Source organism: Rhincodon typus, chromosome 38, assembly GCF_021869965.1.
Source record: "Rhincodon typus isolate 14 chromosome 38, sRhiTyp1.1, whole genome shotgun sequence".
Lineage (NCBI taxonomy): Eukaryota > Metazoa > Chordata > Chondrichthyes > Orectolobiformes > Rhincodontidae > Rhincodon > Rhincodon typus.
In genome coordinates this window covers 11,096,550-11,110,268 of record NC_063369.1, presented here as the reverse complement: position 1 = coordinate 11,110,268, position 13,719 = coordinate 11,096,550, and the positions used below count along the sequence as shown (strand labels likewise).

Here is a 13,719-nt window from a genome sequence, read left to right as displayed (position 1 = left end):
ATTCCCCCTGTACTCTATACACTGTCTCTGTACCCATTCCCCCTGTACTCTATACACTGTCTCTGTACCCATTCCCCCTGTACTCTGTACACTGTTCCTGTACCCATTCCTACTGTAATCTATACACTGTCACTATACTCTTTCGTCCTGTACTTTTATACACATTTCCGTTGTATCCATTTGCCCTATTCTGTGTACAGAATCTCCCTGTTGTCATTCCCTGTACTGTATACACACTGTTTTTGTACCCATCCCCCTGTATTTACACTATCTCTGAATGTGCAGTCTCAGCATGTCATGTACCCACTGTACTCTGCACACCAGCTGTACAACTGCATGTTTCTGAATAATTCTTAGTAAATTACTTCAATGACAGGAATCTGATTATATTTCTCTCTCATTACCTTAAAGCACCTCTCCCTACTCTGCTGACTCTTGCTGCATTTCAACCCCCTGGCCTTCTGCCAGCCCAAACAGGGCACCTCACCAGGGGCAAGAGTTAAATTTCTAACCGCTGCAACTGAATGAACCTCTTTATGCCGAAGAGTTTTGGTGTCACGGGAGACCAAATGGCGTTTGACTCCCCTCTGCGAACCAGGGCCACTGGGGATCTGCTTGGCACAGGTTGGGATTGGAGACCGAGGACTGGCTGGATTTTAAGCGGTTTGGTGGGCAGCTGTTTGACTGGGGAGCGGCTCTCCTGCTACCTCACTCACGTTGTCTGCCAGGGTCACGTCACAGCCTGGCATCTGCAACAGGAGCCTGACAATCTCCGTGTGGCCGTGCTCGCAGGCGCACATCAACGCTGTCGACCCGTCATCGTCCTGGATACTGACGTCTGCCCCGCACGCCAACAGGGCCTTCACCATCTCCACCCGGCCGTGGCTGACCGCCAACATCAGGGCCGTCTGACCCGCCTGGGGAAAGGCGAAGCATACAGTTAAAAGGTAACGCCCTTCAGGATCGAACATTGCTTCACCTGCAGCCAGCGAGACACCCAGAGAACTTCACAACAATCGACCCAAACCTGGTGACAGCTCAGTTTGTAATGGAGGGGTCTCAGGGTAAGTCATGGCTGGACTATTCAACTCTAACAGGTCAATCACAGGTATAGATTTGGTAAGAGCTTCTTCAGCCCCTTTGCCTTTCTTGCAGCCACTGATCATTCACAAAGGTGGTGCAAAAGGGAGATGAATACGTTTCTGCAACTCCTTCCGTACCTTACAGCCAGCAAAGTATTGTTGCAATGTAGGAAGTACAGCAGCTGAGTTGCATACAGCAAGATCCCGCAGTGTGATAAATACAAGGAATAGGTGCAGGAGTAGACCACTCGGCCCCTCAAACCCAATTCAATACCATCTTGGGCTTCAATTTCGTCCCATAAACACTGTGGGCTGATGGTGAACCCTTGGCCTCTTTCCCATCTGGTGCCGGGCTGGGCAGAACCTAAGGCCTGGGCACCGGTGAGGGCTGGGTTGACCTCTGACCTACCTGGCTGGCCTTAGCGTTGACGTTGCCAAGGCGGAAGAGCTGCATCACGATCTGCATGTCGTCCGCCGACTGTAGGGCAGCGAGCGAGGCCAGCATGATGACGGTGTAACCAGCCTTGTTCTGCTTATCCAAACTACAGGCGCCTGTGACAGGAAGGAGGGGACACAGTTTAAACACACAACATACAGGGAAAACTTTACAGGACTATTACAGGGATTATTTTTAAAAAAATCTATCTCTGTAGCGCCTTTCACGAGCATAGTGCATTACAGCCAATGACTAATCACCATTGTTCTATAGGAAACATGGCAACCAGATCGCATACAGCAAAACAATTGACTGGAAAGTCTGCTTTTGGTGATGTTGGTTGGGGGGACAAATATTCATTAGGAATTCAGGAAGAAAATTCCCTGCTCCTCTGCAATTAGTGACTTTGGGGCTTTCATTACATCTACCTGAGAGGGCAGGCAGGGTTTTGACTTAATACCCCATATCTAAACCAAGAAGCCCCTCCCAGCAGTGCAGCACTCGCTCAGTACTGTAATAGTGAGCCAGCCTAGAACTCAGGGCCCAAGTCTCTTAGTGGACTTGAACCCACAAATGTCTGACTCAGAGTTCACTGAATGCTGCCCACTGAGACCTCAGCAAGGGCGGATTGGAGGAGGAACAAGGGGCAGGAGGCAGGAGGTTGATGGGGCAGTAACAGAGGCAGAAGTTGAAATAACTCCACACAGAGGTAGGTATCCTGTCACCCTTCATCTACACGTGGAAAGTCTTTGACACTGATCCACGTCTCTCAGGATGAACAGAACCTCTGACACTCCTGTTTATATCTATCAGCCAGGACTCCCCGATTGAACTGGATCTACAGCTCCAAACAGGGAACCCATATTCACCTGGCTGACCTCATTACAATCACTACAGAAGGGTTTAGAATGTTGTACCCACTTGCTGGTATGCCAGTCGGTCAGCACCGTACTGTGCTTGAGTCATTTCTGAGAAGGCTGGCACGATGCCATCCACAGTGATGGATGACCTGACCTTTGAACTATTCTCACAGCGTTGAGGGGGAGACGCCCTCGTTCTCTCTCACCTACATCGGCAGACTTACAGTTCTCTCAGAGCCAAGCAATCTCCTATTGGCCCTCAGACGTTGGAGCCCAACCACTGTCCTTAACTAGATGGCGACCACTCCCTCTGGCCATGAATCTGAACATAAAATCCCCTACAGTGTTGGCACAGGCCATTCAGCCCATCAAGTCCACACTGACACTCTAAAGTGCATCCCACCCAGACCCACCCTATCCCTGAAACCCTGCATTTCCCATGGCTAACCCACCTAACCTGCACATCCCTGGACATTATGGGCAATTGAACATGACCAATGCACCCTAACCTGCACATCTTTGGACTGTGGGAGGAAACCAGAGCACCTGGAGGAAACCCATGCAGACACGGGGAGAATGTGCAAACTCCACACAGATAGTCACCCGAGGCTGGAATTGAACTTGGGTCCCTGGCGCTGTGAGGCAGCAAGTGCTAACCACTGAGCCACTGTGCCGCCCACTGTCACAAAAACTGTTTTTGCTGTCTTTCCGATACGGTGTGAGGTAGGAAGTTGTCCCAATGTCGGGTTCCTGACCTCAGAATGGAAGCTCAGCATTGTCACGGTTACCACACGGCTGTTCCTGAGTGGTGGGTTTACAAGGTTTGTACTAACCCATCCCAGTGGAGTAAATATAGTGCGCCAATGAGGAAGTTGAGCCAGAGGTGAAGGTTGTACCTGTATCCAACAGCAACCTGACGATGGGGAAGTTGGAATGAGAGACTGTGTAGTGGAGAGCTGTGTTCCCATTGCTGTCAGCCATGTTGACTATCAATTCCAGTAAATTTGGTGACATCGCCTTAAACACTGCCAGGTACCGACGTACTACCTCAGGATCTGCTGTCTTCGGGCTGGACACCAAAAGCCACTCCTGCTGAACCGTGAGATAGCTCACTCTCTGCAGGGTATTCGAGAAGAATTCCATCAGGATCGCAACGCACTGAAACCGTTTTGTCAGCCAACCTGCCCGACCCCATCAGCCAGCACTCCAAATACCCTCGGAGATAGCAAGAACTGCAGATGCTGGAGTCTGAGTCAATGCAGTGTGGAGCTGGAGCTGGAATACAGCAGGTCAGGCAGATGAAGGGTGTAGACCTGAAATGTTGACTTTCCTGCTCCTCTGATGCTGCCTGACCTGCTGTGTTCCAACAGCTCCACACTGCGTTGACTCCAAATAACTAGTCTCACTCTGATGTCCCCAGATACCCTCATTTTAACCTCCTCAAAACTCTCCAGCAAACCTCCCACCATATCTTCAGTGAACCCGCCAGGTAGCCCAAATGAATCTGCACAGATACCCCATACTAATCTTTCCCTCATTCTAACTTCACCAGTTATCCCGATTCTAACCTACACTGAAACCTGCATTCTAGCATCCCTGGCTGCCCTTTTCTAATACCACAATGAGGGAAAAGTAAGGGGATAGGGATTAATTAGAGAGTTCTTACAAGGGGCTGGCACAGACACTATGGGACAAACAGCCTCCTGTGTAGTAACATTTCTTAAGAGGAGTATATCATCAGCTAGCGCCCTGTCATGCTGCTTCTGATTTTACATAATAAATCAGACACTGAATTGGAGGCGTACAGAGCAAGCAGGCTGTGAACTTCTCGCTGAGTGTTGTAAGAGGGGAGAGCAATTGGGAAGATCAATAAACAGCAAGGTAGCGTACCACGTCTTTGTTTGTGAACCTGTCGGGATCGTTCAGATGTTTCTGCAGGGTCACGCAGGCTGACACCAGGCCCTCAGTCAGCTCAAACCTTAAAGTAAGAGAGTGACAGCTCAGCGAGGAAACAACACAACAATATGTGCCATCACCTTCTGTAAGTATCTCACAGCAGGAGGTACCTGTCCTGCATCAATCCGCCCCTCGACACCAGGGTCATAATCAACCACACCATTTCTACCATAAGGGATTGAAAGAAAGGAGAAAACCTCGCATTTATATAGCACCTTACCTGTCCTCAGGGAGTGAGGAAGTGCCAAACCGGTACTTTAAATTGTAGCTACTGCTGCAAAGTTGAAAACGCAGCAACCAATCTGTGCACAGTAAGATCCCACAAACAGCAATATGACAATAACCAGATATTCTGATGTTATTAGCAATTCTGGTGTTAATCACATTAATCGTAAGTGTAAACATTAACTGCTGATTCATTCAAATCTTAATACATACAGACTGAAAAGGTGGCTATTGCGGTGCATACTTATGTTGTGTTTTCTCTGAAAATAAGTACAGCAGTACGTAAAAATTGGTGCTATCCTTTGCCAGCTGGCTTTCTTGAGTATAACAGTTACTGGAAAGATAAGTATTGGACACAGCTCCCCTGCTCGTCTTTAAAATTGTGTCATATGACCTTTAATGTTCACCTGAGAAGGCAGGTTTTGATATAAAATCTCACTCAAACGGACAGGACTTCCAGCACCGAATCATACAGCACGGAAACAGTCTTTGGTCCAACCAGTCTGTGCCAACAATAATCGCAAACTAAGCTAGTCCCACCTGCTTGCGTTTGTGCCATATCCCTCCAAAACTCTCTTATTCAAGAACTTATCCAAATGTCTTTTAAACAATGTACCTGCATCCACTTCTTCCTCTGGCAGTTCATTCCACATTCTCTGTAAAAATGTTGCCCCTCGTGTCCTTTTTAAAATCTTTCTCCTCTCAGCGTAAAAAATATGCCCCCTAGTTTTCAATGAGTGTCAGCCTAGATGTTGTGAACAGGGTTCTGGAGCTCTGAACCCAGTACCTACGGACTTCATGAATGTGAAGTAACTTGGTGTCATGTTCCACTGGTATGAAACCTCCTCCCTCTCTGATCAACAAAGATACAATCCATCAGCACATGTCCTCACACCTCTTACTGGAATCCCATCGCAAACTCACGGGCAGACTGGATTTGGGATGTCAACACTGCGGTCTGAGTTTGAATAATAAAGACCTAGTATGTTGGGTCAGTTTTAGTAATATTCTGTGGTGTAGATTCTCAGCATAAACTGCTCCAGTCTTTCTGCTGACTTATCTTGTCCATTTAAAAATAGGTGGGAATGAGAAATATCTAACTGTTGAAATTAGGGCATATCTTCATAGGTGAGAAAGAAGAGAAGATACTGGAGATACTCAGCAAGTCGGCCAGTGTCCTTGGAGAAAGCAAACAGTAGTAACATTTCAAGGTCATTGTGGTATTTTGCCAGTGGACCGTTCCTGGTACCTTGTGGAATTTGCCACCTCTATCAGTGTGTGGTACTGAGTAAGGAGTGCTTGAGGTAGTTCACTGCCAACTAACCTCCATTGTCTCTGCTTTGTCTTTGGCCTACCCAATGATTAGTGTTAGAGGATACACCACTGTAGACCTAATGATTGGTGTTAGAGGATACATCACTGTAGACCCAGTGATTAATGTTAGAGAATACACCACTGTAGACCCAATGATTAGTGTTAGAGAATACATCACTGTAGACCCAATGATTAGTGTTAGAGAATACATCACCGTAGACCCAATGATTAGTGTTAGAGGATACACCACTGTAGACCCAGTGATTAGTGTTAGAGAATACACCACTGTAGACCCAACAATTTGTGTTAGAGGATACATCACTGTGGATTATCAGCAGAAGAGTAAAGGTAAAATACTGCAGCTGCTGGAAATCTGAAACACACACAGAAAGTCCTGGAGAAACTCAGCAGGTCTGGTAGTATCTGTGGAGAGAGAAACAATGTTAACATTTTGCGTACGATATGATTCTTCCTCAGAAAAGGTCTCCAGGCATCCTGTTCTTAGATAACAAGAAGGTTCATTGCATGATAGCAATTACTACAACTACATTTGGCCAGGTATAACAAAGTAGGACTTTAGGAAGCTGGTACATATACATGTTCCTTCTGAAAGCTACAATAGAACTCTCATGTCCACACAGTGTAGAGAGAGCTTTACCCTGTATCTGTTTGATGGGAACTGAATGTAAAACCTGGGGCACTGACACTTTACAGTAATGTGCTTGCTTATGTACTTCCATAAAAATGAAAAGTGAGAAGTTATTTACTTACGTGCTGGTGTTTGCTTCCTGCTTCGAACTTGTTATTTCATGATGAGTGACCTTTGCTGGGTCACCCTCTCCTTCCTTGACTGTTGCCTGTGGTTTTTCTTCCATTCTCTGCTCCATCTCATTCACATTCTCCTTACTTCCTACAAACCGAACCTTCTCCTCCTTTTCCAATCTTGCTGTGTGCTGTGCTGGAGTTGGCACATTCCTGCCCTCCCGCAGACTCTCTGCTAGAGTCCCTTTTGTCAGAGTTTCCTGCACACTCTCCCCTGCTGTCTGCACAGCCTCTGCTGCAGTCCTCTTGCTCTGAGTCTCCTCCACTGTCTCTGGTGGCATCTGCACCACTTCAGTTTCCTGCACAGTTCTGGTTGGTGTCTGCGCACTCTCTGTTTCCTTCACTTTGCTTTCTGCTTTCTCTGTCTGCTCTCCTGGGAGTCTCTCACTGGCCTCGTGGTAATCACTCTCCGTGCTCTCGTTATCTGACTCACTGGAGGAACTTTCAGAACTGGATTCTTCAGAAGATGTTGACTCATATCTAGAGAAAAAGAAAACTGATGCTCAGAGGAATCTTCTCACATGTCTCTCCACTCCACGCATTACCTAACTGTGCCCCATTCGTGCAGTTCTGGTCACCCTACTACAGAAAGGATATAATTAAACTTGAAAGAGTGCAGAAAAGATTTACTAGGATGCTACCTGGGCTGGAAGGCTTGAGTTATGAGGAGAGGCTGGATGGGCTGAGGCATTTTCCCCTGGAACGTAGGAGACTGAGGGGTGACCTTATAGAAGTCTATATAATCATGAGAGGCATAGATAAGCTAGATAGCTAACAGCTTTTCCCCATGGTAGGGGAGCCTAAATCTAGAGAGCATAGGTTTAGGGTGAGAGAGGATAGATACAAAAGGGTATAGAAGGGTAATGTTTTCACAGAGGGTGGTGAGTGCCTGGAATGGGCTGCTAGAGGTAGATGCGAGCACAATTTTGTCATTTAAGAAATGTTTGGACAGTTACCTGGATGGGATAGGTATGGAGGGATATGGACCAAATGCAGGCAAATGGGACTAGATTAATTGTGAAAACTGGGCGGCATAGGCAAGTGGGCTGAAGGGCCTGTTTCTATGCTATAAACCTCTATGACTCAATGACTAACTCTCCAGAAGTTCCAAAGCAGCAGCTAACTAATGGCCAGAATGTAGTTTTTTTAAAAAAAATATTCATTTGTAGGATATGGGTGTCGCTAACTGGCCAGCATTTATTGCCTGTCCCTAGTTGCCCTTGAGAAGCTGCCTTCTTGAACTGCTGCAGTCCACCCGCTGTAGGTTGACCCACAATGCCATTAGGGAGGCAATTCACTTTAGGGCAATTGTCTGTATCCACTCTTATTCATTGGGCCATTCTTCATTTTCAAACATGGACAGTAACAGTCAGCACCATAATTAATTCAACGCTGTCCACATATCTGTTTGTTACAAAGGAGTTACAGGCTTGCTACTGCTGGGCTTATCCTTGTAACCTTCCATTTCACTTCAGTGTTGGGAAAGTATTTAAAATGATGATACAGAACAAAATTTATAGTCTTCAAACACGTCGGTTAATTAAGGAAGGCAGCTGTGGAATCGCTGAAGGCAAATTGTGTTTTGCTAGTGTGAATGGTTGTTTTGTTGAGGTAACAGAGAGGGTATTGCAGTTGATGTAATGTACATGGTCTTCCACAGGCATTTGATAAAGTGTCACATGACAGGCTTGTCAGCAAAGTTAAAGGCCATGGAACAAAAGGGATAACAATTGCATGGACAAATTTAGCTTAGTGTCGGGAAGCAGAGTGGAGGTGTCAGATATATTTTTTGGACAGGGTTAGAGTATACCATGGGTTTCCCTTGGTTTTGACATCAGTACTGCTGCTCTCATTGATCTATGTAAGTGGCCTAGACTTAGGGTTACAGAGCACAACTTCAAAATTTGCAGTTGACTTAAAACTTGGACGTTTTGGGAGCTGTGAGATGTGGGCGTTGCCAGCATTTCTTGCCCATCCCTATTTTCCCCTTGAGAAGATGGTAGTGAGCTGTCTTTTTGAACTGCTGCAGTCTACCTGCTGTGGGTTGACCCACAATGCCATTAGGGAGGGAATTCCAGGATTTTGACCCAGCAACACTGAAGGAACGGTGATATGTTTCCAAGTCAGGATGGTGAGTGGCTTGGAGGGTAATTTGCAGGGGACTGTGTTCCCATGTATCTGCTGCCCTTGTCCTTCTAGGTGGAAGTGGTCGTGGGTTTGGAAGGTGCTGTCTAAGGATCTTTGGTGAATTTCTGCAGTGCATCTTGTAGATAGTACACACTGCTGCTACTGAGCGTCGGTGGTGGAGGGAGTGGATGGTTGTGGATGTGGTGCCAATCAAGCGGGGGCTGTTTTGTCCTGGATGGTGTCAAGCTTCTTGAGTGTTGTTGGGGCTGCACCCATCCAGGCAAGTGGGGAGTATTCCATCACACTCCTGACTTGTGCCTTGTAGATGGGGATAGACCTCAAGATGATATAGATAGATTAGTGGAATGGAAGTTGAAATTGAGAGTTGAAATTGAATGCACAGAAGCATGATGCAGTTTGGAAGGAAGGAGATGGAAGGAAATATCAAACAAAAGGAGTACAGTTCTTGAGGGTCTGAGGGTCCTGAGGTGCAGAAGAGATTTACAAGAATGTTACCAGGGATAAGGAATTTCAGTTATGGATATAGATTGGAGAACTTGGGACTGTCTTCCTGAGAGGAGAGGAGGCTGAAAGGAGATCTGATTGAAGTATTGAAAATCATTAGAGGTTGGAGCAGAGTCAATAAGGGAATGAACTTTCCAGCTCGCGAACAGATTGAGAGCCAAAGGGCACAGATTGAAAGTAACTGGTAAAGAGAAGTAAAATCAGTAAGGTCAGAAAAATAGACGTGGAGGGAAATCACTAGTTTTTAGGTGATGTGTTCTCTCAGAGATAGGATTAAAAAGGACCAGCAGAAACCAAGGAGTTTCTGCGATGCTTGTGTAGAGAGAGTCTCGTGATCGCAGCTCATTCTGATCGAAGCCTGATGCTGGGAATCTAGACTAGTAAAACAGGAATGTCCGACTAAGACCGTGAAATGCAGCCACTCACCCTCCATTCACCCCAATAAACTGAAGGCTCTTCTTTGCCGGAGGGCTTTCAGGACTTGCTCCTCTCTCCTTTTTCATGATGGATTTTAGTTGTGCTCCCTGTGGAGAACCTGAGAAGGAAACAGAAGAGACCTATACTCAGAGGTTGATGTTCCCCAACCCAACTCACAAGAACAGAAGAAACAGGGTGGGAGTAGACCATTTGGTCCATTGAACGTATTCTGTCATTCAATATGATCACAGCTGACCTTGGACTTTGACTGCTTTTTTTGCCTCCTCCCCATGTCCCAAAAGACCAAACATCTGTATTTAACAGCCTTAAATATATTCAAGATATGCCGCCCCTGTGTTTTAGATTCTTCAAGCAGCAGAAACGTTCTCTCAGCATCAACCCTGTCAGTGTCTACCCCATCAAAACCCTTCTGAATCTCAACGTGATCACCCCTCATTCTCCAATCCTTCTGTAAACATGGAGTGCAAACTGCACAATATTCCAGACGCGGTCTCACCAAAGGCCTGCACAACTATAGCAAGACTTCTTAAGTCCTTGGCTTCTTTATTCTTTGATACAGGAGGCCATTCAGCCCTGTTGTGCCTGGGAAAGCTGCAGGGAAGAAGCGGGGCAAACACCTGAGCTTTTCTCTGAAGTCGGATGCTTTCTATATCCATCCAAAAGGCAAGATCTCGTTTAAAAGTCTCTTTCCAAAGTTGGGACCTCTGGCATCGCAGTAGTCTCTCAGTGCTACACTGGAGTGCCAGTTTGGCTTCGCTGTTCAGGGCTCCAAATTGTGAACAGATCACTCAGGCATGACTGCTTAGGGATCAACCTAATCAGGGAACTGTTTCAGGGACTGCCAGGATCTTCCTACCATCCACAAGGCTCTCCATGGGTCTAACTGCCCAAAGGACAGAGCATCGATGGCAAGAAAGGGTTAAAGCAGTAGGTTGAAGGGTTACCTGGCCTTTTTGAATCATCCTCAGACAAGCCAGAATCTTCCTGTCTCACCAGTGCCACAGTGCCCACCTCTAAGGGCTGGTGCTGGGACGCTGCTGGCTTTGAGCTGCCAAGCTGTGTGATGGGTAATTCCACAGAGCTACAAACGTTGGGGGACAAACCAGGTGCCTCAGCGACATCTAGTGGCCATCTGGATGGAGCAGCAGAATCTTCTTTGGGCTCTTCTCGAGAAACTGCAAATTGACAATTTTATAAAATGAGTTTCTTCTCAGCAACTAAAGCCCATCAGGAATGCAACTGGCTTCAAATTTCAAGAAGATCATCCTGAGGAAGTGTACTTCTACTCACTCCTTTCAAGTAAACTCTGTATCTAACCCTGTGCTGTCCCTGTCCTAGGAATGTTTGATGGGGACAGTGTAGAGAGAGCTTTACATTGTATCTAACCCCGTGCTGTCCCTATCCTGGGAGTGTTTGATGGGGACAGTGTAGAGGGAGCTTTACTCTGTATCTAACCCCGTGCTGTCCCTATCCTGGGAGTGTTTAATGGGGACAGTGTAGAGGGAGCTTTACTCTGTACCTAACCCTGTGCTGTCCCTGTGCTGGGAGTGTTTGATGGGGACATTGTAGAGAAAACTTTACTCTGTATCTAACCCCGTGCTGTCCCTGTCCTGGGAGTGTTTCTTGTCTTTATTCTTTATTCATTCACGGGATGAGGGCGTCGCTGGCCAGGCAGCATTTATTGCCCATCCCTAATTGCCCAGAGGGCAGTTCAGAATCAACCACATTGCTGTAGGCCAGACCAGGTAAGGATGGCAGTTTCCTTCCCTAAAGGTCATTAGTGAACCAGATGGGTTTTTCCAGCAATTGGCTATGGATTCATTTGATAGGGACAGTGCTTTTACTCTGTATCTAACCCTGTGCTGTCCCTGTCCTGGGAGTGTTTGATGGGGACAGTGTAGAGGGAGCTTTTACTCTGTATCTAACCCTGTGCTGTCCCTGTCCTGGGAGTGTTTGTCGGGGACAGTGTAGAGGGAGCTTTTACTCTGTATCTAACCCTGTGCTGTCCTTGTCCTGGGAGTGTTTGATGGGGACAGTGTAGAGGGAGCTTCTACTCTGTATCTAACCCCGTGCTGTCCCTGTCCTGGGAGTGTTTGATGGGCACAGTGTAGAGGGAGCTTTATTCTGTATCTAACCCCGTGCTGTCCCTGTCCTGGGAGTGTTTGATGGGGACAGTGTAGAGGGAGCTTTACTCTGGCTCTAACCCTGTGCTGGGAGTGTTTGATGGGGACAGTGTAGAGAAAACTTTACTCTGTATCTAACCCCATGCTGTCCCTCTCTTGGGAGTGTTTAATGGGGACAGTGTAGAGAGAGCTTTACACTGTAGCTAACCCTGTGCTGTCCCTGTCCTGGGAGTGTTTGATGGGGGACAGTGTAGAGAGAGCTTTACACTGTATCTAACCCCGTGCTGTCCCTGTCCTGGGAGTGTTTCTTGTCTTTATTCTTTATTCATTCACGGGATGAGGGCATCGCTGACCAGGCAGCATTTATTGCCCATCCCTAATTGCCCAGAGGGCAGTTCAGAGTCAACCACATTTCTGTGGGTCTGGAGTCACATGTAGGCCAGACCAGGTAAGGATGGCAGTTTCCTTCCCTAAAGGACATTAGTGAACCAGATGGGTTTTTCCAGCAATTGGCTATGGATTCATTTGATGGGGACAGTGCTTTTACTCTGTATCTAACCCCATGCTGTCCCTGTCCTGGGAGTGTTTGATGGGGACGGTGTAGAGGGAGCTTTACTCTGTATCTAACCCCGTGCTGTCCTCGTCCTGGGAGTGTTTGATGGGGACAGTGTACAGGGAGATTTACTCTGTATCTAACCCCATGCTGTCCTTCTCCCGGGAGTGTTTGATGGGGACAGGGTAGAGGGAGATTTACTCTGTATCTGATACAGGCTATAGCTGGTCTGAAAGCGTGCAGCACGCACAATAGATTAAGAAAATGTTCAATTTCCGTGCGTTTAATGGCAATCTAAAGTTTCTTTCCTCCCACACTCGAAACAATACCTCCAAGTGCAGGGTGTTTTTCAAGCTCAATGAAGGCGTGATGCACACGAACAGTTCACGGTAAATCTCAGGCCAGTCTCGTGTTGGGAGCCAGTGGCCAATACCAGTCAAATAGCACTTTGTGTGGGATCTCAGAGCAGAGCTGGGGTGGCTCTGATCTGGGCAGGGTTTCAGCATTCCCCAAGGTGTGGGAAACTCATCGTCTTAGCCTCTGTCTGACCCTCGTCGGCTCTGCTCAGGAAGAGGTTCATAATTCAGTCCAGATGATGGCAGGCTGGATAAACTCCTCGAAACAAAACCACTTCCTGTTTGCTCATGGTGCATAGAATTCCTGTCCTAGTAAAACACTATTCGCTCAGAGCAGCTCCTGATGTTCACCAGATCTGACATTCTCCAAACAGGCCAGAATGACACTGGGAATAGACGAACAGAGTTTACCTCCCCGCTTGTAGGAACGCGAGGAGGGATGGGGGGCTCAGGGCGGAGGGACCCAGTGGAGGTGAGTGAAAAAGAGGGCCCTGGGGGTTGGGGTTGAGGTAAAGGGGCAAATGCGAGGGGAGTGGGTGCGATGGACAGAGAGGAGGCAGTGAGGAAGATGAAATGAAGAAGTCTGACCATGGTGAGAGAGTTGGGGGGGGTTGAGGAGCAGGGAGAAACTGGATTGGGAGAGGGGTGTCATGGGGAGGAAACAGGGCCCAGGTTTAGGGGACAGTGAGGTATGGATTGAGGTAGTTGGACCCAGTCGGGGTGAGGGGTTTGGGGAGAGTGGGGTTGGGGGTGAGGGGTGAATGGAGCACCCAGGTTTGGGGAGGGGGGGGTGGGGGGTGAGGGGTTTGGTGAGAGTGGGGTTGGAGGTGAGGGATGAGGCATGAGTGTAACACCCAGGTTTGGGGAGAGTGGGGTTGGGGGTGAGGGGCAAGTGTAGCACC

General features: G+C 47.5%; 1 protein-coding gene across 1 annotated transcript in view; it reads right to left on the bottom strand.

Annotated features, from left to right (window-relative positions):
- The window catches only part of LOC109925781 (KN motif and ankyrin repeat domain-containing protein 2-like), an 82,256-nt gene that overhangs the window by 11,319 nt on the left and 57,218 nt on the right, over window positions 1–13,719 (bottom strand). The window contains exons 2-8 of the mRNA XM_048617818.1: window positions 10,730–10,960; window positions 9,774–9,882; window positions 6,645–7,175; window positions 4,269–4,356; window positions 3,275–3,494; window positions 1,492–1,634; window positions 717–917 (exon numbers count right to left, since the gene is read on the bottom strand). Coding sequence (XP_048473775.1) covers window positions 717–917; window positions 1,492–1,634; window positions 3,275–3,494; window positions 4,269–4,356; window positions 6,645–7,175; window positions 9,774–9,882; window positions 10,730–10,960 — 1,523 coding nt within the window. The remainder of the gene's footprint in view (window positions 1–716; window positions 918–1,491; window positions 1,635–3,274; window positions 3,495–4,268; window positions 4,357–6,644; window positions 7,176–9,773; window positions 9,883–10,729; window positions 10,961–13,719) is intronic.